Source organism: Cornus florida, unplaced genomic scaffold, assembly GCF_030987335.1.
Source record: "Cornus florida cultivar Cherokee Brave unplaced genomic scaffold, ASM3098733v1 CherokeeBrave_3.0.0_Hap2_Chr11, whole genome shotgun sequence".
Taxonomy (NCBI): Eukaryota; Viridiplantae; Streptophyta; class Magnoliopsida; order Cornales; family Cornaceae; genus Cornus; species Cornus florida.
Genome location: NW_026775581.1, coordinates 73,990,442 through 74,014,899, shown reverse-complemented (window position 1 = coordinate 74,014,899; position 24,458 = coordinate 73,990,442). Strand labels below are relative to the sequence as shown.

Genomic DNA, 24,458 nt, shown 5'->3' with positions numbered 1-24,458 from the left:
TATGACCTTTAAGAATGTATAATAAATATATAAATTTCTAAGATTGCATTTCTCTAAAAAGAATATATATGTTATAATATTTATATTTTAATTATTACTAATATTATGTATCTCCTGGTATATTTGAAATAATGTCACTTTTAACTCAAATATATTTTCTAGTAAATAACATACAAAATGTGCAAATGTTCTGGGGTGATTAAATTTTATTTGTCCAAGCTTCCACTCTCACACCCGTTTCTATTTTATTTGACTTAAATAAGGACTCTGGGAAGTAAGGATCCTCTCCAACACAGGAGAGATCCAGCACAGAATTCAGTGGCACGTGCTCCCAATCTAATTAGCTCCCATTTTACAACAATCAAAATATACGGCAATCATTAATTGCCACGGTAAAAACCATAGTTAATTTATATTATTTAAAAAAAAAAATAAAGGTTGTAATCCAGTGAAAAAAAAGAAAAAAAAGGAAAGGGGTAAGATGGCTAGATTACGCGCCAATTGTCCCCTCACATTATCCACCCACTCCCGCTCTCTCTCTCTCTAACCTGTACATTCATGGCTGATGTATCATGTGTAGCTGCAAGAACAATGCAGAACACTCAGCCGTGTATGCATAGGTGATGGGTAGTTACATCAAATTCAAACCAAAAAATGCATCAACTTTGTACCTCACTGTTTTCTCATGAAACCTTTCTCACTCCCTCATTCAGATTTTGCAATCCTTCAAAATCAAAACCCTCACAACCTTTCCACACTCTCTCTTCTTCTTCTTCTTCGCCAGTCTCTCGACACCCACTCAAAAGGCACAAACCTCAAACCCTCCCCTCCATACCCAATCTCAAACGACTCACTTCTCGCATCGTCCAACTCACTCGCAGGCGACAACTTTGTCAGGTCATTTATGATCAATTTGAACATATATATATATATATATATATATATATAGGTATTTGTGTATGTATCTCTGTGATTTTACTCACTGTACTATTCAATTTTTATGAGTGCTTGTTTGCTTGTTTGTTTTTTTTTTTTTTTTGGTCAGATTTTTGAGGAAATTGAGATTGCAAAGAAGCAATGTGGGAAGTTGAATACAATTGTGATGAACGCGGTAATGCGGGCTTGTGTTCATTGCGGCGATGTTGATTCAGCTCTCCGGGTGTTCGATGAAATGTCGAGGCCAGAGAGTTGTGGGGTTGATGATATCACATATGGTACACTGTTGAAGGTACTTCAATGTTCTCTTGTGTAAATATTGTTTCAATTATATGTGTCTGTGTTTCATTATGCCAGAGTATGATCAATTGAGCACGAGTGTAGAAGCTATATCCAGTTATGATGCATCTATGACTATGTCTTTAAGTGCACAAATTTCTCCTTGCTGGTTTCACTAAATACAGCTGCAAAATTATGTTGGCATTTTATTTTTCTGTTTCGGAGAACCAATTAGGAAAATGATATAAACAAAACTGGAGTTGACTGCATTCAAGAAGGTTACTTGATCTTGCAACTAATTCCAAATTTATGAAGATCCTTTTCTGTTGTATTTCTAGATCTAAAAGACACATGTTATGGTTTATTGACATATATTTATGATGCAGGATTTATGTTTTAAATCTTATAAACTTCTAGTCATCATGACATGATCAAGTCGATTTTAGTCATCTAACCATTGATGATATCGAGGATCCCAAATGTCATTGTACTATTGTGGACATCATAGGTGTAATGCAATAAACATAATCACAATATGACCTCCTTCTTCTTCTTCTTCATATATATATTTTTTGGTCCGTGTGTGTCTTTAGCATAGTTTTGAAAAAGTTGTATGGCCGGAATAATGGTAATGAAAATGATGACGTGGAAATTGTGTGTAATGGCATTACGTAACAGATGTGCTATCACAGTTGTGATAGTTTTCCATTGCACAATGCCCTATATATTGTGATAGAGATGTTTTAACTCCATGAACTTGGATTTTTACTGATAGTTAATAAACTTTGTAGAATTTATAAATGAGACTTGCACAATGGAGTACCTGGTTGGATCCTTAGTTTGAATTGACGCGGAGAAGGGTTTATAGATTGACTTTGCTCAGTGAACAATTTTCACTTTTCAGTAATTACCAACAGCATTAATATAGCAAAAGTTAAAAGAAACAAGAAAGTACAAAGACACCAAATTCTTATGTGGAAAACTCAAATGGAAGGAAACTACCGGACCAAGTCTAGAGCTCAAATAGTCCATTACATTGAAGAATGGATACAACCTTACCCTGCTAGTCCACTTTCTAACCTTAGAATCACTAGCCAGTTGCTTTAGCTTTGACTCACAAAGTTATCTCCACAAGTCCAAACTCCACACGTAATCACCAGCCCTTGGCTTTCCTTGTCAACGCAATTACTCTTTATGAGTTGCCTTTTCTTCACTAGTGATTGATAGATCTCTCAATGCTGCAGTTGCTATTCAACTGTAGAATGCAAATCTCATCTGTCACTGATTGCTCTTCAGAAAACAATTGTGAATCTGAAAAAAAAAATTTGTTCAAATAATTGGAACAAGAACATAAACACAAGCTAATTGGGATTTAGTTAAAAAATAATCCAATAAATTTTTAAGCAAATAACTTAAAATGATTACAATATAGGGATGGGCAAAAAAAAAAAAAGGGCATAAGAAGAAAAAGAAAAAACTAAGCAAAGCCCTGATTTTGAACTCTTTTGGGTGCTTTATGAATACTTTTACCCCATTCTAATCGATTTTATATTCTTCAATAGTTTATGGGTAATATGTAGCAATGTTTTGTCACTTTAGTGGGAGGGAAAAGAAATTGCTTCTTTTTTTTTCCTTATCATTTTTCAAAATTTTTTTTTTTTTTCAACATGTAAGAAGGATTCTCTCTCTTTCTCTGTAGGATTGTCTTTACATATTGGAGATACAACACTCTTCCAGATATTTGTAAATTATTTTTGAATAAACAGTTTTTCCTCTTTCTTTCGTTCTCGTTCTTCTTGTTGTTTGTACTTTGTTAGATATAATTTTTGTTAATTACGTTTTTATTTATTTATATTTTATTTATGTACTTATAGCAGAACAATGCTTGCAAATGTATATTTAGAGACGACTTGGCAATTATAAATCCGTGTATGTCATGTCTGATCAATTATAAGAGGTGCATTAGCGATTGCTTTGATGCCTTAATAACTATAGGACAATATCCTGTGCCCCCTTGCCATTTTGACTACCACAACTTCAGTATTATCTTTAACATTTATTTATTTATTTTTTTTGGGTTATGGTAATTTGTTATCTGCAGTACATGTAGTTGCAACTCACAGAATTCATCCATCTTGAAGTATGACTGGTTCTTCCTTATTTTATAAAGGGGTTGGGCGATGCTCGAAGAATTGATGAAGCATTTCAATTACTTGAATCTGTCGAACAAGGCACTGCTGTGGGAAGGCCAAAGTTGTCAGCACCACTTATCTATGGTCTGCTAAATGCTCTTATTGAAGCAGGTTAGGTTCTATACACTCAGAGAAAATTAAATTTTTTCTGTTTTATTTATTAAGTTGTATTTCTTGAAACTACTAAAATTCCAACAATGAAGTTAAAATAATACCAAAAGTGTATGCGTGGCTCGGAAGTTTTACTTGGATAGAGCACCAGGAATAATTTCAGAAAAAGGCAGTAATTATCAGAGTGGAAGATTAACCCTTATTAACAGTATCTCATGTAACTAACTAACTAAACTAATTTTTGAAAATAAAACACAAGTTACATACTCCAACTTTTGATACAAAATTTGCCAACACCAAGTTCTAATCCTAATGAACTCCTATATCGGCTATAAATATGAGGTCATAGTCAGTCTAAAAGGACAGACTTGAGCCTGTAAACATTAGAGAGAGAGAAAAGTCCTTGTTTTTCAATCTAGGGTTTTCAATAGGCTGATATGTGTGATCAAGTGTTTTAAAATAAGAGATTAGCAGAATCAATTCCAAAAGTATAATACAACCAATCAATGAAAGAGTAGAGGGATTGGAGAAGCCACGGAGAAGTAGATTGTGAGGAGTGAATCTGTTAACAGAATAGACAACCTAGAGACTCAAGTGCAGAGTTTGGTATGTTCACATCAAGAGGTAACTAGGGATTCTGGTAACCTGTTGTTATCTCTTTCTCATAGTGGTTTGTTCATGGCTGGACAAGGCTGACCTAATTGAGTCTGGGCAAAATTTGTAATCAAAACTTGTTTATTGAGTTTCAATTTTTGTTTCTTTGAGTCTCGGTTTTGAAAGCGGAGAATGGTTTGATAAACACAAGCTCGAGTACGGACAAACTTGGTTGAACAACACTCAGGTCAGGTAAGTGAGTGTTGTGAGTACACGTTGCACATGGTTCTAGTTGAAGTGTTTTTGTGAAATTTTTCGTTAGTGTTTTTTTACAACAGAATAAGATTGAACCAGTTCTAAGGATCCTAGTACCAGTTGAAGAAGCTACTGGACTTAGAGGTTTTAAAGCAGAATGCTATTATACCGGTTGTAGAAAATGCAAAACCAGTAAAATGTGATTCTGTTGTAGTACAAAATTTAGTCCCGAATGCTTTACCGGTTGGCCAAAACCTTGTACCAGTTGTACATGATTCTGTAGTTGATTCATTTTGGTCCAGAATTCCTTTGTACCGGATCTAAAAAATCTTGTACTGGTTCAAACTTGTCAACTTCAACTGAGAAACTAATTTTCAAGTTGTTTTTTATTTTTATTTTTATTTTATTTTTTCTTTATTTCTTATCAAAACTCCTAGAGACTTCTTCTAAGGATTTTGGATGACTTTTTCAGTTGAATTGAGGACTCTCTAAGGTATAAAAACTCAGCTTTTATCGGATTTTCATAGACGAGCTATTATTGAGTATTTTTTAGACTTTTTGAGAAATATTAAGCTGAAATTTTTCTTAATTTTGTTTCTTTAATTCGAACAAGTTAATATCTGAGTGTCTAGTGTGTTGTTCCTTCTTGATTGTTGTTGCTGTGAACCTTGTTACGGAACATATTCAGTATAATCAGCGCAGCATTCATTTTAGTTCTTCACATGTTCCTGTGGAAGAAAGGGCAATCGATCACTATGAGAAGTGGATCATCGCAAGGTGATTGCGTTGACATGGATCAGTATTGTTGATGATTCCAAAGGCACTAGAGTTAGAGGACACTGGGGTTGGAGACAAATCAACGACAGGTGATTCTGAAGGCATTGAATTTGCATCTCATGGAGAACAGTTCTCGAGGCACTGGAACTCATTGTGCTCTTTCTCTTGAGTATACTGGATTGATTTGCCTGAGACGACTTGTCTCCGTGGTTTTATCACGCTCAGGTTTTCCAGTAAAAATTATTGGTGTTACTCTCTTACTTTACTCTACTTTTATTTTTCTGTTTTGTGTGTTGGTTGATTGAATTTGTGCTTAATTCACTAAAATCTAAAAAGAGTTTAAAAATCAATTAGAAGAGCAAACTGGACCTATTCACCTGCTCTAGGTCTTTCTAACGGAGATGGCGCAACTCAAATAGGTCCCGTGGTTTTCTCTGTTTAGAGTTTTTCATGTTAAGAATCTTGTGTCTCTGCTCTCTCTATTTACTCTTTATGTTTATGTGATTGTGTGAACAAGTATTAGTAGCAAATAGAACTAATTAACTGAATTTCAAATTGCAATCAGCAGGATTTTAAAAGTTAGTTGAAAATTTCAAATTATAAAACACCATGTGTACTCTGACTTATTAGAGCCTTGGGTTTCTATCTCTAGACTTCTTAAGTTCTTTGAAGTGAGTAGGTTAATGCTGAATTTGTCATTAAGATAGAGCTCACAACATTACAAGGAGAAATTCAGTTTAGGTGTTGGCGCCTTTATCCTCTTTTGGTGTGGTTGGGAGGGGGGGTGGCCTTACTGCTTATGGGTGGACTTTTCGAGGCATGAGTTGAACAAATGCTTGAGTTTCCTGTTTGATTAGCTAGTCTGCATTGTTTAGTTTAAGGTATTCTTCTATACTTATCCTGTACTTGGGTTGTCCCCATTCCAGCACTCTGCCATTGTAGTGTTAACTGTGTCGCACTAGAGTATTGGTAGAATACTTATGACAGCAATTTCCATAATACTTGTGAACAGTACTGCTTTAACTGATACAGTGCCAGTGATCATGTGTTATGATTTTCTCATTTTCAAGAGGATTGCTCCTGCATCACTCAATTTTATCCCATTATGTCCTTCAATGTGATTATGATCCCAACAATGTTAAGATTTTATGTCCTTCTATGTGATCTTGATCCCAACATTTTAAGCTTTTGGTGGTAGAAATTGAAAAGGGATGTGTCTGCTCCAAATGTATAGACAGACAAATGATTCATTCTAATCCATTAATGTATATTAATATTATTTTGTTTTTTGTTTCAAGTAGAAAAATCCTTGGGTTAGTTCTTTTATCTCAACTATCAACATACTGTTATATATATGCATATACATTCACATGATACATATAGGAGTACGGTGTTACTTTTTCTGTTGCTTTTGGAGCTTCTTTTAATGCTAAAGCCACAACATCAGTAGTGTCAATGAGGGTGGTTTAATTGAATTAAGTCCTTCATTTAAAAAATCACTACTAGTATGCTGGGTATTTTTTTACCACGAGATGCATTTTCTAATATTGGATGAAAATAACGCAAGTTATACATTTTTGCTTGCTGATAGTGCCTTCTTAGTTGCGTTGGTCTAGTGCAGGGGATCTACGCCGTGCCAATGGTCTTCTTGCACGCTATGATTTTGTGCTTCATGAAGGCAGCAGTCCACCGATCTTGATTTACAACTTATTAATGAAGGTTTTTACACTGACATACATTTCTCAAGACTTTTAACATATAAAATTTTATTTATTTGTTTACTATATTATTTTTATTTTCTTCTTTTTTAGTTATGAGTTCTAGTGTTTATAAAATATGCATGCTACTGTGCTTGTGACAAAAGATGGATAATAATGTTCATTTGGTGAGATTTTTTTCCTCTGTTATTTTCAGGGTTATATTAGCTCGGATCTTCCTCTAGCAGCACTAGGTGTCCATGATGAATTGCTACGGCGAGGAATAAGTCCTGACAGGCTCACATATAACACTCTAATATTTGCATGTGTCAAGGCTGAAAATTTTGATTTTGCCATGCAATTTTTTGAGGAAATGAAGGTCTCATCCATGTACTTGAAATACATGTTTAGAGGCTTAGAATTTATTTTAGGGGTATAACGAATCAGGCTCACTTGATTAAACACACCTGTTACTATTGCAGGATAAAGCATTGAAAGTTGGCCATGGTGATCTTTTTCCTGATATTGTTACTTACACTACATTACTTAAGGTGAGTTAGTCTTTCAGTTAATTAATTTTAAAATGGCACAAATGAAAATTTTAAGAATCTCTGGTATGCCAAAGGAGATCTCTTGGCACCATATACTGGATGCAATGTCAATTGAATTGTGTATGAAATATTGCATCTCTTTCTGTGAGAAAATAAGCAAACAATATTTATAGTAGTATATTTATCTTTACTTGGTCATATATATATATCTTTTTTTATATCAACGAATTTCTAAATTTCTCGTCTTTCACTTTATCTGGTCATAAGCAAAGGGATCTTGTGCTGAAAATGGACTTTTAAACATTTTTTTGTGGGTGTTCATTTTCCTTTAATCCAATTATTAAAAGAACTTCGTTTATGCAGGGTTTCGGGCAAGCAAATGATCTTCTATCAGTTCAAAAGATTGTGACAGAAATGAAATCATGTCATGGTTTGTTTATTGATAGAGTAGCATACACTGCCATAGTTGATGCATTGCTCAATTGTGGCTCAATTAAAGGTATTCTGTACTTGAAGTTTATTTGTATATTGCATAAATGGATTGGATCTGGATTTTATCTAGTGTTCTAGTTCAGATCCCAGATCTTATGTCTTAAGTTGATTTCTAGGTTCTGATGTGAATGCAATGTGTTAAAATATCTGTTGTGGCATATTGACATAAATGTGGAACAAGAGGAGAAAAGATTGGAAGAATTTAATTAACATAAAAAATGAAAAAGATTAGAATAACATGTCATGTGATCAGTGGCTCCAGAGTCGATGACCCGTGGATGGGAGGGTGGAAACTCACTCAAAGCACTAGCAGATATACCTGTGTGAGCAAAGTTAGAAGAAGATGAGCCACTAGTACAAGATGAGGTATTAACCGGAGTCATCAAGCATTGATGTATCTGCAGCTCATTGCTCTAAGAGTGGTAGTATCCCTATTGGTAGGTTGAGATACAACCTCTAAGACCTCCGACGTATAGGCATGTGACCTGTTGTGCCAGATCGACCACCACCTCTTCCTCTAGTGGGACGATCATGGAGTTTCCAGCAATGGTTCCTAGCGTGCTTTGTCTTCTTGAAGAAATCACACTTCAGCTGGTCTTTTCAGAACCCCCACTCTTGGTATCTGTTAGAATGTTTTAGGTCATTATGTAATTACATATAGTTGGTAGGGTCATTGTGTAATTAGCTGAGTCTTGTATCTTTATATAAGCCACTGTAGGCTTAGGGTTTAATACATATGAGAAATATATTTCAGTAGCCACCATGATCTCTCTCTCTCTCATCAGTTTGAACATGGTATCAGAGCAGTACGAAACAATGGGAAACTAAGATTGTGGTTGTGATTACATCTGTGGTGGTCTTCTACAAATCGAAATCGAGATTGAAGCCGATTTTGTTCTTCGCCGAAGGTTTGGCCGTCATTCTGTTCGAGCCGGAGGTTTGAAGCTGTCGTTGTGTTCAGCGCTTCTTGTCCATCGTTCTCAAATCTGAAGCCCTTCGTTTTGTTGGCCGAGGCTGCCTTGGCTGTCGCAAGTTGTAGAGGTTCCATCATCGCGAACCCTCTCTGCTCAGTTATTAGATCGCCGTTTGTGTTGGTTTGCCGTCACCGCTGCAAGGGCTAGGGTGTGTACTAGCCTTGATTCTCCATTGCGAACCTCGGCTGTTGGAGTTTATTGTCGGTGGCAGAGTTCTGGTTCTTACTGGCGCTGATTGTGAAGGAGAAGGGTGGTGTTTGGCTGCAGGCGTGAAGTTATCCCAACCTTGGTTTACTAAAACCGGAATAGCAGAGAACTCGTTCAGATTCGGTCCGTTTGCCCAGATCCGGCCCGTCTGACCAGATCCAGATTCAGTTTTTTTTTTTTTTTTTTAAAGGTTCGGTTTTCTTCTATCTTTTTTTTTTTTTTTTTTTCCTTCTCTATGGCTGCCGGTTCAGACCTGCTTTCTTCTGCTTCTTTCAATCCTCCTATGACTTCGGTCAAGCTCAATGGGAAGAACTATATTTTATGGGCCAAATCAGTAGCTATTTTTCTGAAAGCCAAAGGCTTTGGCTCTCATTTGGTTAAGGAGAAGCCTAAAGACAGTGATGCAGATTTCAGTTCATGGGAACAAAGGGATGCTCAGATCATTTCCTTAATGCTGAATTGTATTGAACCCAATATCAGCTCCAACCTGTTGTATTTGGATATTGCCAAGGAGATATGGAACCGCCTCCAACAACTATATTCCGGTACTGGTAATATCACCAGAATTTATGAGGTGTGCAGACAATTCTTTGACCTCCGGCAAGGTACTAACAATCTCGTAGAGTACTTCTCATAGTCCATGGGAATTTGTGAAGAAATGAACTTGTATCAGCCTATCACCTCTAATGTGAAGAGCATGCAACAACAACGTGAGGATTTTAATGCTGTTCGGTTTCTCACGGGGTTGTCACCAGAATATTAATCTGTTCGTGCACAGATTTTGGGTAGCCCTGCACTTCCCTTTCTTCTTGATATGTTCTCCAGGCTCCAGCGTGCTACTCTATCTAGTGGCGCTTCCGGGAGTGCTTCAAGTGGTGTCACTGCTCCTCCTAGCAGTGAACGTTCTGCATTAGTTGTGAACCAAGGTGGTTATCAGTCTTCTCGTGGCAGTGGCGGTCGTTTTACCTGTGGACGTGGTCGTAGCCATGGTCGTGGCAGAGGTAGAGACTCCAAACTCTGCACTCACTGCGGTCTTACTAATTACACTGTCAATTACTGTTGGGATCTTTATGGGAAACCGTCACCTTCTTCCTATGCACATCAAGTAACCTCTAATGAAGGGGATTCTTCTTTCTCTGCCACACCAACTGCTTCATCAGTGGCTGTTGAGCCTGCTATGGTCACTATGACAGTTTCCCGCGATGAGTATGCTCAGTTTATGTCTCAACAACGGCCTTCCACCTCATCTTCCATGGTTTCCTTTGCCCAATCAGGTAGTGCACCTGCATGTCTCTTATTCTCTCGTCAGAGTTCCTGGATTCTTGACTCTGGCGCATCAGATCACATGACTGGTAGTTCTCATCTCTTATTTGATTTTCAGTCTGTTCCTTCCTCTCAAAGTGTTACTCTTGCTAATGGCTCCTCCGCTAAAATTTTGGGTGTGGGATCTACCCAACTCACCTCTTCTATGTCCCTTTCCTCTGTATTATATATTCCTCAATTCCCTTTTAATTTGATGTCCATTAGTCAAATTACTAAATCTCTTAATTGCTCCGTTACATTTTATCCCTCATGTTGTATTTTTCATGATCTCAAGACGATGAAGAAGATTGGTACGGGACATGAAATAGGTGGCTTGTATTACTTTGATCTTTCACCATCTCCCACGGCTCTTCAATCATCTTTGTCTCCTTTCCAGTGGCACTGTCGTCTCGGCCACCCGTCCTTATCAGTTTTGCAGCGTCAAGTCCCCCGTCTTAGTCTTAGTCGTGTTGAGTCCATGCCTTGTGAAGCATGTCAGCTTAATAAGCATTGTCGTGCTTTCGAACCGAGAGCTCACAATCGTGTTGCTAGTCCTTTTCAGTTAATTCATTCAGATGTATGGGGCCAATAAAACATATTTCTATTAATGGATTTCGTTATTTTGTGACTTTTGTGGATGATCATTCTCGTATGACTTGGTTGTTTTTAATGAAAAATCGTTCTGAGTTATTCTCTATTTTTCAAATATTTCGCAAAGAAATAAAAACTCAATTTGGATGTTCCATTAAAGTTCTACGTTTTGACAATGCCAAAGAATATTTCTTGGACCCTTTTGAGACTTATTTTCATGCTAAAGACATCATTCATCAATCATCTTGTACTTATACTCCTCAACAAAATGGAGTAGCTGAACGTAAAAATTGTCATCTCCTGGAAGTATGTCGTGCGCTTTTATTCCATATGCATGTTCCCAAACGTTTTTAGAGTGATGCTGTTCTCATGGCCTGTCATCTTATTAATCGGATGCCTTCGTCGGTGTTACAAGGGAAATCTCCTCATTCTGTTCTATTTCCCAACTCCACATCGTTTAATCTTACTCCTCAGGTCTTTGGATGTGTGTGTTATGTCCATAACCTTGGGCTCAGTCTTGACAAACTCGACCCTCGTGCCACTAAGTGTGTTTTTCTTGGGTATTCTCGCACTCAGAAGGGTTATCGTTGCTATAGTCCTCATTTTCAGCGCTATTTCACTAGTGCTGATGTCTCCTTTTCTGAGTCTCTCCCATATTTTTCTAATTATTCTACCCCTCTCGATATTACTCTTGAGCCACCTATGCCAACTGTTCCCTCTCTATTTCCTGCTTCCCCACCTCCTCGCTCCGTTGTCCCATTGCAGGTTTATACTCTACGACCTCGACCGCCTACTTCGCTCCCTCCATCTCCTTCAGAGTCTTCTGATCCAACGCCATCTACTTCGCCTGATGATTTGCCTATTGCTCTCTGTAAGGGTATTCGGTCGTGTGTAGTAGCACATCCCATTTCTAACTTTGTCTCCTACCATAATGTTTCATCCTCTTTATCTTGTTTTGTATCCAAAATGTCTGCTACTTTTGTTCCCAAGACTTTGCAAGATGCTCTTTCTCATTCGGATTGGCACAAAGCCATGGTAGATGAAATGGATGCCCTTCGCCGTTATTGGACTTGGGATCTTGTTCCCTTACCTCCGGGCTCCAAAACGGTTGGTTGTAAGTGGGTCTACACTGTTAAATACCTTCACGATGGGTTTATTGAGCGGTTGAAGGCTCGTCTGGTGGCAAAAGGGTACACTCAGACTTATGGTATTGACTATGATAAGACCTTTTCTCCTGTTGCTAAGATTTCTTCTATTCAGGTACTTAGTTCCATTGCTGCCAATTGTAACTGGCCATTGTTTCAATTGGATGTCAAGAATGCCTTCTTGCATGGTGACTTAGTTGAAGAAGTTTATATGGAGCAACCACCTGGGTTTGTTGCTTAGGGGGAGTATTGTTACACTGTTTGTCGCCTTCAAAAGGCCCTGTATGGATTGAAACAATCTCTACGGGCTTGGTTTGGAAAATTCTTTAAGGCGGCATTAGAATTTGGTCTTAACAGATGCCAGACCGATCATTCGGTATTTCACCAGTGCACTAAAGCTGGCTTCATTTTTCTTGTGGTGTATGTAGATGATATTGTGATCGAGGGTGATGATTCTGAAGGCATTGCTAAGTTGAAGTTGTTTCTACAAAATCGATTTCACACTAAAGACTTGGGTAAACTTAGGTATTTCTTGGGTATTGAAGTTGCTAGATCCAAGAAGGGTATAAGTTTATCTCAACGCAAATATGTGTTGGACTTATTAGAAGAAACAGGTATGTTGGGTGGTCGTCCAGTTGATGCTCCTATGGATTCAAATACAAAACTTGTGTCTGATGAGGGTGATCTATTTAATGACCCGGGCAGATTTTGTCGCCTTGTTGGGAAATTAATTTATCTCACTATCACTCGACCTGATAGTTCATATGCAGTTAGTGTTGTGAGTCAGTTCATGGGAGCTCCTAGAATGCCACATTGGATTGCTGTTCTTCAGATTATCCGATATCTCAAGCAAGCTCCAGGTTTTGGGTTACTATATAAATCAAATGGTCATCTCAGGGTGGAAGGTTTTACAGATGCTAACTGGGCTGGTTCTCTTTCAGATAGGAGATCTACTACAGGCTACTGCACATTTGTAGGAGGAAATCTTGTTATATGGAAAAGTAAAAAGCAAACGGTGGTAGGTCGATCTAGTGCTGAAGCTGAGTATAGGGCAATGGCCCATACCACTAGTGAGTTGACATGGATACAACATTTTCTAAAAGAACTTGGGTTGACAGTTGGAACTCCCACTCCGTTGTTCTGTGATAATCAAGTAGCTGTTCACATTGCATCAAATCCTGTGTTTCATGAGAGGACCAAACATATTGAAGTTGATTGTCACTTCATTCGAGAAAAAATATTAAGTAGGAGCATCTCTACTCCATTTGTGTAGTCTGAAGATCAATTAGCCGATATGTTTACCAAAGCATTGGGTCATAATCGGTTAAGGACTATCTGTTCCAAGCTGGGATTATTTGATATATACTCTCCAGCTTGAGGGGGAGTGTTAGAATGTTTTGGGTCATTATGTAATTACATATAGTTGGGAGGGTCATTGTGTAATTAGCTGAGTCTTGTATCTTTATATAAGCCACTGTAGGCTTAGGGTTTAATACATATGAGAAATACATTTCAGTAGCCACCATGATCTCTCTCTCTCTCTCTCTCATCAGTTTGAACAGTATCAACACGAGGTTATCCCCTCCTGCTGATCTTTATGAGAAATACTGGCAAGGACAGAGCAATCCTGAGCTATAGTGCGAATCATAGCACTCCTACGACTCTCCTCTTGCTGGATACATGAATGAGCCTGCCTCATAGATGGGAAGGGATCCCTGCCAAGCAACTGAACACAAATCTGGTTTTACTTCATGTTAAGCCCAGCTAAGAAATCACACACGCTCCTTGTCCAATAGCTTTTGAAATTCGGCACTATCATCGGCACAATCTGCTGAAAATTTTGATAACAGTCCCCTTCTTGCCACAGACTATTGAGCTCGGCGTAATACTGCGCAATAAACTGACAATAGGGAAGACTGAGACCACACTAGGTAATTGCTCCCATCCAACTTTACTGGACTAATTTGAAGAGAAGTGTTATATCCAAGAGTCCCTACATGACACAATCCTCCTCCTGCACTACGGGTAGATCCTTCGTCTTTTCCAGACATGACTGATAAACAAGTTAGGCTTGACCAAAGACGGAAAGAACATAGCAGTTGCCCAAAAAGCCAAAAACAGAAGCTTTAGGAAGCCAAAAAAATGCTCAACAACTACCAAAAAAATCATTTCCCAAATAATTTCTAGGATTAATGAATTGCAAAACATAGAAAACAGCAGCCAAATATCCATGGTCCATGGACAGCAGCCAAAGCGGTCAGCCACTCTTAAAATATCAGCAAAAAACCTTCAAAACAAAGTTGGCTCTCAATGAAACTTCACAACAATACTCAAGAGGCTTAGGCGCATCCTAAGGAACTGATTTGAACCCAAAAAGCAGCCAAAAAATTCTAGAACAAGCAGATTGCAAATTCAGTCCCAAAATTCCAAAATTATTCAAATATATAAAAGGCCCATCAAACATCTTCCTTCAACATTTAAACAAATTACACCATATATCATAAAAATTTCAGGTGAGTCGACCCATGTGTTTTTCGCCAAGTTTCAACTGTACAGATGCTGACGCCAGCACCTTGCTGATGACATCCGGACTCTCTCAGCCAGCTCTGGTGTATTACAGATTTCTTTGAAGGTTTCAGGACTCCGATTGGTGGCTCTGATACCAAGTTGAAATACACTATTGATTGTGTTTTAGGTTTTAAATGATTAGGGTTTGATGAAGGAAGAGAGAGATTGAATGGTGTTAATATATAAAAAATTGAAGAGAGAAATAAGATAGAACAACACGCGAATATAAGGTGGTTCAGCCACTAGGGCTTACATCCACGACACACAAAGCGCAAAGGGCTACATCACTTTTTATTATACTCTCTTAAAGAAGGGTTGTAGATCATTTACGGGATATCTATGCCCACATATTTATATTAAAGGTAAGGAAGATTTACAATAATACCCTACGTGGTAAATTTCCACTAATTACTCTTGTTACAAGAATATGCCCTCATATTCCAACATATTACTACTAATCTGGCTTTAAATTTTTTAAATAATGCCACTTAATAACAAGTATGCACTCATAACCAGTACTCTTTAACATATTTATACTTGTTCAGCATCCTAATGTGGCTCAGATCCGAAGGGATGTAGGTGTGATCCAAAATAATTTATTCAAAGTGAACAGAACATGAAGTCCTATAACATAGTTATGAAGAAAAGTTATAGATAATAAATCTTTATTTGCTCTATATTGTTAGAATTTGTCATATTGTTGATATTTATCCAAGTTTGAACGAGGTGTCTTATAATTTTTGACAATGATCCAAATCTAAGGAAATCTAGACAGATTTGGCTGAGTTTGGGGGCAAAAGCATGTACAGTCTATGTACTTTTTGACGATTTTAATTTCTAATAATGCTGCATTATGCATGTGCACATCGTCCCCCCTACAATCATATAAAGTTTATATTCCCTGAAGAGGTTCTACCCTTTGTTTTTGTTCCTTTTTCTATGTTTTGGCATAGTTCTATCCCTCCATATTTTATAAAATGAACTTTATAACCTTTATGGTAACTTTCTTCATTCAGTACCGTTATATACCCTTGTCATCTCAAAAGGATATCACGGAAGACCTTTTTGAAGTCTGATGGTTTACTTCACGCTTCACTTCTACAGTGATACCATTTGCTATATTTTCGTATTTAGAGTTTAGAAACTAAAAAGATGATCTTGAGGACTATCTAAGTCATCCCTCTTTAATAGAACAGTCACATTTGGTATGTGGACTTCATCCTTCTTACACCAATGCTGTATCTAGTGCCGGTTTATGTTTTAGTTAGCGTTTCAGTTTGTAAATGGGCAAGAGTTCTGTTGTCTCTTATACTTATTCAATCTTTGTCTTGGATATGTCTAGGGGCCCTCTGTATATTTGGGGAAATATTAAAACGAGCTGGTAGGAATCCAAACCTGCGGCCGAAGCCTCACCTCTATCTTTCCTTGATGCGTGCTTTAGCTGTAAAAGGAGACTACGACACTGTCAAATGTTTGAACAAACGCATATGGCCGGATTCTGCTGGAACTATTTCCCCAACAGTTCAGGAAGAAGCTGATCACCTTCTCATGGAGGCGGCCCTAAATGATGGCCAGGTACCCTATCTTCTTATAATTGGTCTTGAACATTGGGGCCTCTTCAATAATGGTATAAATGTCAACGCCTTCTAGATTTTTCTTGTTTTTCCTGTAAGGTGTTCAATTTGTTCAAGTGATTTCTAAAGTTTGTTAACAGAAAGCAACCTAGAATACACTGCATGGAAAATATTACCTACTGGCTTTGTTTACAGCTTAAGATGTTAGATTTGTGAAAGAATAAATTGTAGGATATAGCAATGAGGAAAATCTGAGTAAAAACAGGTATATGGGGCAGTATACAATATGGTCTTGCAAATACTAGTACTGTACACTACTTGTGCTTTGTGAATATGTTTTGTGAGCATAAATCTAATGTATCTTAACAATCCCATTGCTTTCATGTTTACGAGTGTTAGTGTGAAAGATTTATAAATTGTTGGAGAATAATTATATGAGACATTTAAGCCCTTAGATCACTCCTTGACAGAATGTTAAATTGCTATACTTGGGCAACAAGTTGTTGCCATATTTGTATTTGACTTTATGTGTAATTCCTTTATTATAGCTACAAGTCTTCCCCAATTCACCTATAAATAGAGGTGCTTATTGTAAACAAAATGAAGAGAGAATGGAATGAAAGAGTTGTAGCCCTTTGGGCTTTGTGTGACGTGTATGTAGGCCCTAGTGGCTGTTCAACTTTTATATCTTTCAACATAAATGATTATGTATTCATTGGCATTTCAATTTTAAAGATATGAAAAAGGCAACATTTAACTAAGGAACGCCAACTAGCATGCATGTTAAAGCTTGAGCTTTGATATTACATATAAAGTCTTGTGGAGTGGTTCAGGATCTACCAGGTTTTCTCAAAAGAATATTGCAGGTTTTCTCAATGACTTCTTACCTCTGTTTCTATCAGGATGAAGTGGGTTCTGGTGGTTTTGATTTCAATTCCAATGTGGAGTCTATTGTATATCCTTCTACTAGTCACAGAAAGAAGAAAAAAAGAAAAAAAAAAACTGTATCATGAGGATTCAGTTAGGTAGAGGAAGACCAAAGTTAATATGGAGAGTTTGTAAAGAAAGATACGATGATAGCATGTGGGTTACTGAGGGTATGACCTTACATAGAGTGGAATGGAAATATGGGATTCATGTAGCCAACCCCAAGTAATTGGGAAAAGGCTTGGTTGTTGTTGTTGTTGAGGATTCAATTAGGTTAGTTGAGGTTATAAGGTTTACCTTTGCTTTTTTACTTTTGAATATCCGCTTAAATATTTCCTGGCCATCCTTCCTATTACACTAGAAATGTGACATCTTATCTTTGGCCCTTGGTTTGCTTGTCAATTTGATTTTCACATTTGGTGCATCAGCTTTTACTCCACCTTTAGTGCAATATGATGCACATGCATAATCAAGTCAAAGACATGCGGCATAATTGCATGTTGGATCATTACATTTTACCATTATTAATGAGCGATAGTTTCACTCAGAAAAAGCAACAGTAGGAAGAAAGTAGCTTTGGCTTTATTGAATAGGAGAGGAATAAAGGGAGACATAAAAGTGAGGAAGGAAGGCACAGGAAGGAGAATGCAATCAGTCAGAGATCCCAACCTAATTTTATTTATGGAAAATGTTAATAAATATTATCCTTAAGAGCATTTTGCTATAAAACTCAAAACTCATAGGTGCTTACAAGTGCTACATATAGTAGTTTCATAATTCCTTTTGCTTGGGGATTTACATTTTTCATTTTTTTATAAATGTATTTGATTCTAAGTCTAATGACTAGTGAGCCTTTCAGGCAAGATCTTCATATAACTGGTTAGCTAAAGGCTTCATGAAATGATTCTTAAGTTTCTCCCCTTAAGGTTTTTGCGTCTTTGAGTGGTTAGTTTGCACTGTTTTCCACTCATTTTTGTCATTTTGATGTAACCCTTCAACTATTATATTTTTAAGACAGCTTCAGTCTCTTTTGATTTTCACCTCATATGCATTGGAAGCTGACAATTTGTGGAAGAGACTACTTGAGGGGAAGTTTGAGCTGGTTGTAGGATTGGATTTGAACTATTATGGAGTTGGCCTGTGAAAGGGGATTAAGGAAGGAGGAAGTTCTCTAAGGTCTTGGGCTTTGCGGTGGGGATGCACATAGAGTGAGGTTCTGGCATGACACATGTTTTGAGATACCCTCCTTTCTTAATTTTTTTCCGTGCCGCAGCTGATAGGCAGTCTCTTATATCAGTTCACTGGGGGAGTTGTGTTGGAGCTTGCTTCCTCAAAGCGCTTCAGGGTTTGGAGTTGGAGCCGAGTGATGCCCACTTTGAGGTCTAATTTGGCCTTTATATTTGCGAGGGGAGGAAAGATGCCTTGATGTAGAAATGTGCCATGGAATATGGATGACTAGTTGACTGAGATCTTACTTAGAAAGGTTTGTGGTGGGATATGCCCGGTTTACCTTGGAAAGAATATTTGAAGGTATAAGTTTCATCCAAAGTGTCTTTCCTTGTTTAGTCTGCAACGTTGAAAGTGTTTTTGACCATGGATAATCTAGGCAGATGCTTCCTAATTGGTGTTGCATGTATAAGATGGTAGGGAAGTATCTATCTTTTCCTCCACTGTGAGTTTGCATGGCACATGTGGTGCCTGAATCACCTGATGTTCTCTTTCCTTTAGATCCTCTGGGTGATGTCTATGCAGAAGTTGCTTGCTTGTTGTCAAGGGGGTTGCGCTTGAAAGAGAGTTCAATTAGCTTGGAAGGCGGTGCCTATTTGCATTATGTAGTATCCTCAAATAGAGAGGAATAGGCATGTGCTTGAGGATGTGGGACTTCAAGCAATATGCTCAAGCATAAAAAATTTGGATGTCTATATGTTTTCCATACTTGTACATTCTTTTGTAGGTGATTTGTGTTGTATAATAACAGCATAAGTTTCTGTATACTTTATGGTATACGGGTTGCGCCCCTCTGGTGATTTGTCTATAAATTATATTTTTATTGAATATATCAAGACTTCAAAATTGGTTTTATTACATGGACTTGGGCATGTGTCAGGTATGGGTAGGTGTCCAAGGATTGGGTACGGAACACTATATTCAAGGATATGAAGAGACAGTTAAATATTCATGTTGTTTAGTTTTTCACATTTATTTTCTAGAGTAAAATAATATTTCCGCCTGTTTTAAAGTAGTACTATAACAAAATGAACATAATAAGAGAGTTTTTATGTGTAATTAACAATAATATTGATTCTGTTGTTTCTAGTGACTGAATTTTAAGCATTTATTATTTCTTTGGCTTCATATAATTCTGTCCACTCTTTGCCGTTTCTCATATTGGCTTAAGATGTTCCGCTCAGAATCAGATTTACTTCTTTATTTTTTATTGTAGCAAATAAATACACACCCACGTTGTCCCTATGCTAGAACTTTCAACCTGTCACTTTGGACGGTAGAGGAGATACCATTGAGCAACAACCCTTGGTGGTTAACAAACATCAGATTTTGAGACACAAGTTTCATGTCCCCAACCCACCCACCCAAAAAAAAAACCAGCGACGACGTATACTATGCGCCTTGGACATCAATGCATCATGAGTGATCAGAAACTGAAGAACATAGCAATCTTTAGTGGGTCCCATACTACCATGATACAAATATATATCACATGAGATTTCTAGACATTAGACATTTGGAAAACAAATGGAAGAGGACATATTGCTCGTGTCAAATTTGACTGTACCATGTCAATTGTGGATTGTGTCAATAAATATTTGGAATGCTAATTATTTGCAAAAGCAGTTTAGATGTTGCAGCCATAACTAAATATCTCTTGCCTTTGTTTGGGGATTGTATGGTGGACTAGTGGGCGGACAAGAAGATAAAAGCAAGAATTGTATAGGAGAACCCAAGTAGGTTGAACAGGTAACATGTGCTTTGAATACCGAAGCTAGTGTCGATTTAAAGTTTCTGCAATATGAGAAGGCTGGAAAAAACATGGATGAATTGGTGGGAAAAGATGTAAACGATAATGCACCAATGGAAGATCTGTCTCTAGAGAGAGTGTGGGACAACTGGATCTGCTGAGCAAGCGTACAAATTTGACGAAGAAAAGGAAGAAGTTTATCTGGTTATGCCAAATTTGTTTATCTGGTTTGAGAGTAGTGGTTCTAGTGAGCATCAATTTCTAAATTTATGAAGTGATAGAACAGTTATTTATCAAATATCGATAGATAAAATTCAAGTGATATTCCTATTTTATATAATTTTCTTTGTTTCTATGACAAGGGAAATTATTGTTCGTCATTAAAAATGAATATTCTGCACTATATTCTTCATTATGGTTATGTCATAGTGCATGTATCTTGCATGTTAAATAGTCTGGCTGGAACTTGTACTAATTTATTTCATCACTCTATCCAAATGTGCAAATTCATGATACTGTGCAGCATTTAAAAATTTCAATTATCCTCTTTTTCCTTTTTTTGTTTGCACTTCAATTAACGTTGTTTGAGTTTCTTAGGTTGATGAGGCTGTACAAAATCTTTCAAATATAATTAAAAGATGGAAGGGAATATCGTGGACAAGTCGAGGAGGAATGGTATGTAGCCCTTTGCTTTACTTTATTGTAAAGACAAAAAGTTTAGTTAATTCAAGGTGACATGAAGAAGCTATAAATTCTCTGCACTGACTTACTTTTGGACTTCCTGATATTGAGAACTGAGCATGCTGTTCTGGGTCATTAAATGTCCAAGTTTCCTTTTGTTGAGTAATTAAAAATATTTGAGGCCCTCGTTAAGTGGGTTTCTTTGGTAATGAACCTGTATAGTCTGATATTGTTTTTAAATCTCTTGTAGTTTTACCGCTAATCCCTTTATGCTTTTCATCAGCATTCTTGAATACAATCACTACCAATTTGTCCACTATTGAAATGCAGGTTGCTGTACGCATCGAGGCCTTGCTGGGTTTCACCAAATCCATGTTTAGTCCTTATGTACTTCCACAGGTATCCTCTTTGTTTCTGTAGTCACTATTGAAGTGTGCCATGTCCCAATAGTGGATAGTCAACGGTGCATTTGTAAATGTATCGATGCCTTGACATTTTCCTACCATGATTTGGTTTTGTGGAGAATTTTTTATTTTTAATTTTTGGGGGTTGGGGGTAAGTGACTAAGCGGAAGCTATGAAAACCGTCAATCTAACTGTGATAGGTTTCGATCGATCAAGGCTTCATCAAGTTTATCGATCGAAGTTTTAATCCACAAAGTTAAAGAAAAATTGCTAAGCAATCTGATATATTATTGATCAAAGGGTTAAATTCTGCTTTTGCAGTACTTGAATATTTATATAATAGAGAAAACCTAATGTTGTAAGGAAACCTAGCAGCAAAAGGAAACTAAAAGCAAAAGGCAACCTCTAAAGAATAAGCCCAGAAATAAATCTCTCTAAAAATTCTGAAAAAATAGAATAAGAAACCTAATCACTAAAAACTACTGAATATAAAAATTCAGTACAATCCCACTTTGTTTAGGCCACAAACAAAAATCCCGAAATAGTCAACAGGCCTTCGATAACACGAAAAAACGCGATTTCGGAGTCCTAAATGAAGGTTTTCAGCCGAAAAACAACATGGCCCACTAGCTTTAAAGCTAGTGATGGGTTTTTCTCAATGGGTCGTTTCCACCTAAAAGACACTCCTTTCGGGTCGAAAATGTACTTGTTGAACAGACTGAAATTCTTTCTTACATCAGTAAGTTTGTGGAGAAGATTGCTCATGCCAGAAATCTGACTTGGTTTTATAGTAATGATAATCAGTTATGATTGGACTTGGGCATAGAAGATTTAATTGAGCTACCTGATTAAGGAGTGCTACTCTCTGTTTCTCATGCATGACTTCGTCACTGCTCCACCATCCTTATCATGTAAATGAACTATTTGTTTTAACATCGATAAATTCTTTTGAATTTGATCTCTTTTATTAGATATCAGTGGGTGATGCAATTGAGTGTATTATGATGCCATTTGAAGAAGCTCAGCCACTGCAAGCTAACTTGGAGTTGAAGAAAGTGGCCACCCGATTCTTGAGAGAATCAGTTGTGCCCATTGTAGATGACTGGGGAAGCTGTATAGGACTACTGCACCGTGAAGACTGCAAAGAGGTACTTCCTCTTTAGTTCTACTGAGCTTTTCTTTAACTGCAATATGTACCACCTCATAGGCAACTTTGTTAACTCATACATTCATGTTCTTCTGATTCTTTGTTCTTGTTCATTAATGGATCAAAATGTGTTTCCAAGAAAATTATGTTTTTTCCGTAGCTTGTAGAGGAGGTATCTCTTTCTCAGAGATGAATTTATTGTGGATGGTTGACAAACCGATGACCAGAACACAATCTGCTAGAATATGTTACTGCAGTTGATATTATCCTAAATGCATATATTTTCTTTTCATCATATATTCTCTCTGTTGAAGTCAGGAACATTTCTGAAATGGATTTTTAATGAGTGCTCAAGTAATATCACAAAAATGAGTCAGGATTCTTCTGATCTCACGTGGGTTCACAATGAAATATTGAGAACTCAGATGAGATGTATTCTGTATTGAGTGGCACTCCTGTGGTAGAATCTATTCTTTTGCTTAGAAGTCCAGAAGCCTTTGAGACTGGCAGTTCTCTTGTGACAGAACTTTCATTTCATTGTGATAGAAGCATAAATAACTTGAGACAAGTTTGGCTTCACAATAAACTCGGTTAATTTCATGGGCATTCCAATTACAAACTTCAGCAGAATTTTCTTCCTAGTAAAAATAATTACTTTATTGTAAAGTTTCCAAATTTATAAAAGTTAGTTATCCTCTAAATAATCTGCATTCTTATTTTAAATACCATTCTGTAACAAATATAATTTTTCTCTCTTCTATTTAAATATTCGATATTTGGGTAATTAGCACGTAACTAGCGCTTGGGACCCTTTTCTTACATCTCTCTTTTCTTCTCTCTCTATTGTACCTCAAACCATATTCTTTCCAAGCCTAGTATCAATTGGCAATACATTTCTGACTTGATATCAGAGCAACTGATCAAAGTCCTGTAAGTCCCCACACCGGCGAAGCTTGTTGGAGGCGTTTGGAGGCCACTGGATTGTGCTGACGTCATCTGCTGTATGATGTTGTCATGCTGACGTTTGTAGAATACAGTCACAAAGTGACAAAACCTACATAGCTCAACTCCTCTTCCTCTCTAAAGAAATGCGGTGATTTTTTTGAAGCTGGTTAATAGATTTTTCATTTTTTGAAAATTTTCAGATAGTGGAGGTATTTTTTCAGTTCTAGTTTTCAGATTGTGATTGTGGACTCAATTTAATTCTGAACTACAAAAAGGGTCTAATTATACTCCTAGTTCGACCTCCTTGAAGCCTATAATATATGTATACGGAGCATTCCTTGTGAACTCCAGGATCAGAAATTCTTAATTATTAAATGTTGTTTTTTGAGGTTGTTCACAAGTTTCAATTGAATTTTAGTTCCTGCGTTATGATGCACCTAAACAAGAAAATCAATCAAGAACAGGCTTCGTGAAGGATACTAGTTTCCTGCATTTTTGTGCACCCTAAACAAGAAATATAGGTCATGAACATGTTACTGTGTGACCCACTGCAAACTTCATTGTTAAAGTCTTATGATGCCTTCTAACATTGCATTCTATTGTGGTATGTTCTTGTGCAGTTGAATGCGTCACTTTCAGCAATGATGAGAAGCCCACCTCCTTATGTTACGGCCTCAACATCTATTAGCCACGTGGTTGATTTAATGTTGGAGAAGAGGTACAAAATGGTTATTGTTGTTAAATATAGCAACTTGTATAGTCCGTATTACAACTCAAGTTTAAGGGCGGTCGGAGTTTTTACATTTGAACAATTATCTAAGCTTGCTACACCTGCATCAGAGGTGCTAAGGCAGCAATTTCCTATTTGTAGAATATCATTGTAACATTGTACAGATGAGTCATTAATTTATGCTTCTCTAACCTTGATTGTCAACTTCAGTAATGCTCTGTAATCCATCTATATAGATATGAAATGGATATATTCTTTTAAAAAACCTGAACTCGGGTCTACAAATGCTTTCGGATTTGTGTAATAGATGATGGTGCAGCGTGCTGTGTTATGCTTCGTCATCCTTTTGCTATTGTCATTAGGTGGGGTTTCATTGCAGCTAAATAATCCAGCAGAGAGTAT

At 37.1% G+C, this 24,458-nt stretch overlaps 1 protein-coding gene across 1 annotated transcript; it reads left to right on the top strand.

Annotated features, from left to right (window-relative positions):
• Nucleotides 1-375: 375 nt before the first annotated feature.
• On the top strand, nucleotides 376-24,327 carry LOC132286902 (pentatricopeptide repeat-containing protein At5g10690). Its single transcript, XM_059789325.1, has 12 exons — nucleotides 376-897; nucleotides 1,046-1,228; nucleotides 3,386-3,518; nucleotides 6,766-6,863; nucleotides 7,059-7,220; nucleotides 7,324-7,392; nucleotides 7,756-7,891; nucleotides 16,014-16,246; nucleotides 20,747-20,824; nucleotides 21,161-21,229; nucleotides 22,206-22,382; nucleotides 23,947-24,327. The coding sequence occupies exons 1-12, from the start codon at nucleotides 655-657 to the stop codon at nucleotides 24,208-24,210; spliced, it is 1,845 nt and encodes a 614-aa protein (XP_059645308.1). The 5' UTR covers nucleotides 376-654; the 3' UTR covers nucleotides 24,211-24,327.
• Nucleotides 24,328-24,458: the final 131 nt, after the last annotated feature.

Bases quoted from the DNA above. Each gene is read 5' to 3' on its own strand.
- LOC132286902 (XM_059789325.1), top strand. From the start codon at position 655: ATGCATCAACTTTGTACCTCACTGTTTTCTCATGAAACCTTTCTCACT. The intron at 898-1,045 runs GTCATTTATGAT...TTTTTTGGTCAG, and splicing joins GCAGGCGACAACTTTGTCAG to ATTTTTGAGGAAATTGAGAT. The intron at 3,519-6,765 runs GTTAGGTTCTAT...GGTCTAGTGCAG, and splicing joins AAATGCTCTTATTGAAGCAG to GGGATCTACGCCGTGCCAAT.